General features: G+C 37.0%; 1 protein-coding gene across 1 annotated transcript in view; it reads right to left on the bottom strand.

The window, feature by feature from the left end:
- Window positions 1–4724, bottom strand: part of PDE11A (phosphodiesterase 11A) — a 592677-nt gene that overhangs the window by 212229 nt on the left and 375724 nt on the right. Inside the window, exons 8-9 of the mRNA XM_007937915.2 lie at window positions 4073–4140; window positions 1769–1861 (exon numbers count right to left, since the gene is read on the bottom strand). Of these exons, the coding sequence (XP_007936106.1) occupies window positions 1769–1861; window positions 4073–4140 (161 nt within the window). The remainder of the gene's footprint in view (window positions 1–1768; window positions 1862–4072; window positions 4141–4724) is intronic.

Raw genomic sequence — 4724 nt, 5'->3', positions numbered from 1 at the left:
GACAAGTTTGTCCTGCTGTTGGAGACCTCTCGTATCCCCCCCACCTGGGTCAATGTGGCTGACTGTTCCTCTGTCTGGCTTCCTGTCTTTTAATCCTCTTCCTCCTGCTCTTCTTTTTTCTTACATACTTTTAATAGAGAGTGTTGCCTGTTATCAAATCTCATGCTACCCATGCTTCAACCTAATAATTCTCCCTTCTCAACATGATGGAGCTCCTCTAAAAGGTAGATAAGGAGTGAGAATATGTGTGTGTGAGTTAGTGTGCTAATTATACCACGACAACATAAAGTAGAGTTTAAGATAGGACTAGTGTAGGGTGTGTCCTTTTCATGCTTGAGGGTGAAGAGACTGGAGATCAGAATTTGATGATAATGAAGGAAGAATGGCTTGCTATTTCAAAGTCCTGCCCTTTGTTCTTTCTCCTAATCCATAATAATTTCTCAGTAATGAAAACATTACTATGGATAATAATATACTGGCTATTATTACTGTTATAATTTTACTGAGTGATTATTAAAATATTCACGTTTCATCTCATTTAATTCTCACAGTTGAGGGTTGTGACAGAGCCATATTTGAAAATAGTTCTGGACACTGACTTTAATGCTGCACAAGGGGTTCTTATCCGCTGATGCTATGTTAAAAGTCCACTGATTTATTAATTCACAGTTGGTTTATAGTCTTTTCTATAAACATGCTACATATAACAGAATATCCTCCTCTCCATTCTTCCTTCATCTTTTTTCTCCCTCCCTTCCTCCCTTCATCCAAATGTCATTTAATGAATGCACCCTGTGTGCGAAGCACCTTGCCAGGCACTGGGAATAATCCTATGAGAAAGATAAAACATAGTGGTGCTTAGAGAGCTTACCGTTTAGTTAGGAGAGAAAAAAAGTATGCAAATAGATAACTATAATTTTAGGTCTTCTAAATCTCAAATCAGATTACTCCCAGTATCCTTGACTTGCTTATTTATATTATTTCTTGATTTTTCTCTTTCTACCAACATCTATCTTGGTTCACAGAATATTTGAAGATTTTCCATTTATCATATTGTATTGTTCTATATACTGTTATCTTAATGCTGACATTTTATCTGTTCTATTTACTAAGTATTTCACAGACATAAAAAAAGATCTTTGGTAATATCTACAGAGCAAAAGTTGGAAAAAAAAAGTGTTGAGTCAAAACAAGCATTTGGGATTTAGGAAAACAATAACTGTCTTTTGAGAACTTAGCGTATCTGAGAGGAGAGGCTGTGGAGACTCAAGAAATGGGTCAGAGCTCTTAGTGGGCTGTGTTTATTTGTGGTGGGGCGTTGAATAATGACAAGAGCAGCTCCTAGCACTCTGGGTCACATATTCATAGCAAGCTTTTTCTCCTATGCTAAGAAAAATGTGAATTTTTTTCCCAGAATATTTATCAATACTCAAATATAAATTAATAACATAATTTTAATCCTGGCAAATGATTTTTGGATTATCACAATTTAATAAAACCTAAGGTTTAAAACCTATATCTAACCATAAGACATATATACATAGGCTTCAAGCACTCTATAAACTCCCTGAAATTATATGCAAAATTATCTACATATGTGCATTTTTTCTAGAATGAATCTGTAGCTTTCATCAAATTTGAATCCATAATTCAAAAATTGTTAGGAAACAAGAAGATAATTTTAGAATAGATGATTACAAATTGTAAAATGAAGCCCCATAACAAGGAGCATCTTAGCATAGGATTCTGACATAAATACCACACTTACATCAAGAGCCACCGACTGCTTGGCCCAGGATTTCTTCACTTGATCGTACATAATTGTGTTGTTGATTCCAAGGCCACAAAAGATGACAAAAGCCTATGAAAGAGAGAGCCCACTAATTAAAAATTGCAATAACTCATTGGCAAAATCTAATCTGAGAGCAGGCAGTCATCAGGGATGGGTCTGGAAATATAATTTTATTGTACACAGAGGTGGACCTTGGGGAAATGTGCACATTAAAATTCTTAATTACTATTGTCATGTAACAACTTTATAGTTCACATTGCACATGAGAAAAATGGTCAATTTACTATTGTTAGGAAAATCTATTTTGTGCTTTTAAAAATATACTTAATAACACTTTATAATACATTCCTAATTCATTTAGATTGTGGACTGATTTAATAACTCTATTCCATTTAGCCAAAAGCAACCTCTTTCAGTAGCTAGGCTATAAAATACTGCAGGTAAAGAAACCATGTGAATGTAACCATAAGGTAAAATGTTAAGGGGGAGGAGGATCAATTTCAAATCATCCAATAAAGAAGCAGGAGCCCCGGTGGCACAGTGATTAAGTGCTGGGATGTTAACTGTAAAGTCAGCAGTTTGAACCCACCAGCTGCTCAGTGGGAGAAAGATGTGGTACTCTGCTTTTTAGTCTGCTTCTGTAAAGCTCACAGCCTTGGAAACCCTATGGGGAAGTTCTACTCTGTGATATAGGGTCGCTATGAGTTGTAATTGACTTGATGGCAATGAGTTTGGCTTTTTAGAATAAAGAAGCTGTCAGATATTCTTTTATTTATTTATTTATTTAATTGTGATCTGGGTGAAAATTTACAGAGCAAATTCATTTTCCATACAGCAGTTCACATACACTTTGTCTCATGTCATTGATCACAATTTACCACAATGCAACAGCCCCCCTCCCACTTCCTCCCGATAGTTACCTCTTGCCTGTGTCCATCCCTCCATGTACTCCTGCCCCCTGAGCTGTCTCCCTGTGCATACACAGCCCTTCTTTCTCCCATGATTGTTCTCTCCAAGGAGAGTATCTACTTGAGGTGTTCAACTCATATGCCTGCCTTTTGTTTGGCTGGAAGCCACAGGTGTAGGTTCAATTCCAGACGTAAAGGGCAGCTAGAGGCCATAGTCTCAGTGGTTCCACTAGGCTCTATTGGACCAGCAAACCTGGTCCCCCCCTTTTTTTTTTCCTCCAAATGATTTTGAGTTTTGTTCCACATTGTTCTCCCTTTCTAGCCAGGATCTCCTACATAGATCCCCTTCCAAATGGTTGACAGTGGTAGCAGGGCACCATCTAGTTCTTCTGGTCTCGTAGTCATATAGACTGCAGATCAGATGGTGTACCTGTCACTAGGACTAATTGTTTCCATGAATTTTGATTTTCTTCATTCTTCTTTGCTCTGGACGAGGAGAGACTCATCATTGCATCTAGATGGCAGCTTGCAAGCTTTTAAGATCCCAGTCGCTACTCACCAAAGTAGGAGGTGGAACAATGTTCTGTGTAGTACGTTATGCCAATTGAGCTTGATGTCCCCTGCAACTATGGTCTGGATCCCACAGGTTCAACTACTTGGTCCCTCTGGGTAGCTGGCTGTGACCAAGAAGTGACTACAACCTTGCCCCTTGTCTGCTCTACTATACACCTGGGAATTCAGATAAGATCACTTATAGGACCATTGTCAACCAACCCTATACATGCTCCTGGGTACACTCCCTGAGAAGCTGTCAGGTATTCTTAACAAAAAGTTTTCTTGTTGGATAGTAATATAAAGTCTATAAGAAAGCCCATTTCAGGCTTGAGGAGTCCTTGGATGGTGCAAACGGTTAAGCACTGGACTACTAACCAAAAGGTTGGTGGTTCAAGTCCCACCCAGACGTGTCTCAGAAGACAGGCCTGTTAACTGTTCCACTAAAGGGCAGATTGAAGTAAATGGAAGCTTGTAAACAAAAGAAGGATGACCTGGCCAGACTAACAACTTTGGACACTTTGGACACAGAGACAATGATAGGACAATAACACTTTGAAGTCTAGAGGGTGAGATTTAATTCTGTAATAAAACTACAATAAAGATAATTAATGATTGACAAAAAATTGGATTAGTGGAAACAAATGAATACAATCTTACCTAAGTGTTTATATATCCTTTAAACCTTTCTTTAAATTTTATCACACCATTTAAGTATAATAGTAATGGATTATTAATTATTTATGCTTACAAATTTGGACAATTTACAGCCAGCAGATTATTGATGACTCAGCTACAATCTTTAGTTTTATTTTCTTACCTCAAAAAGTCGCTGATCTGCATCATCAAAAGGTTTCCCATCCAGTCTATTTAATACTTGAGCCACCCCTGTGGGAAAAGTTTGGGACATGTGGTCATTTTTAGTATTGTACACTGTGTTACTACAATATATAGCAAAGCACAGCTGACGCTATGACTCCTTAAAGTAACTGCAGACCTTCTGTTTAGATTCTTGCCTCTCTAATGTCTGCTGATTGTACGAGAGTAACTGGGAAGGGTACAATCTATCTTCAAAGACTGTGGATTGATTAAAGCCTGTCATTCCACCAGGCATCAATAGGATTCTTGAAAATGTTTTTTTCAAGATGGCTATGTACTATAACTCTGAAATAACTTTATAAATATCTATAAATATCTATAAATATACACACACTCTCAAATCAGTTATAGATATAAGTGAATATATATCTATATGTAAAATTGAATCATATAAAACTGAATATATATAACTGAACAAATATATTAATTGAATATCTATAACTGAACATATAATGAGAAACATATATATAATTGAATATGTATGTATGGCACAGTGGCTGCAACAATGACCTCCTTTGAGGATGGCACAGGACTGGGCCATTTTTCATTCTGTTTTACATAAGTTCACCATGAGTCAATGGCAATTAACAACA

This window comes from Orycteropus afer, unplaced genomic scaffold, assembly GCF_000298275.1.
Source record: "Orycteropus afer afer isolate SDZICR_OR568_19922 unplaced genomic scaffold, OryAfe1.0 scaffold00001, whole genome shotgun sequence".
Classification (NCBI taxonomy): domain Eukaryota; kingdom Metazoa; phylum Chordata; class Mammalia; order Tubulidentata; family Orycteropodidae; genus Orycteropus; species Orycteropus afer.
Note: the sequence above shows the minus strand (reverse complement) of the source record. Positions and strands in the feature narration are given on the sequence as shown.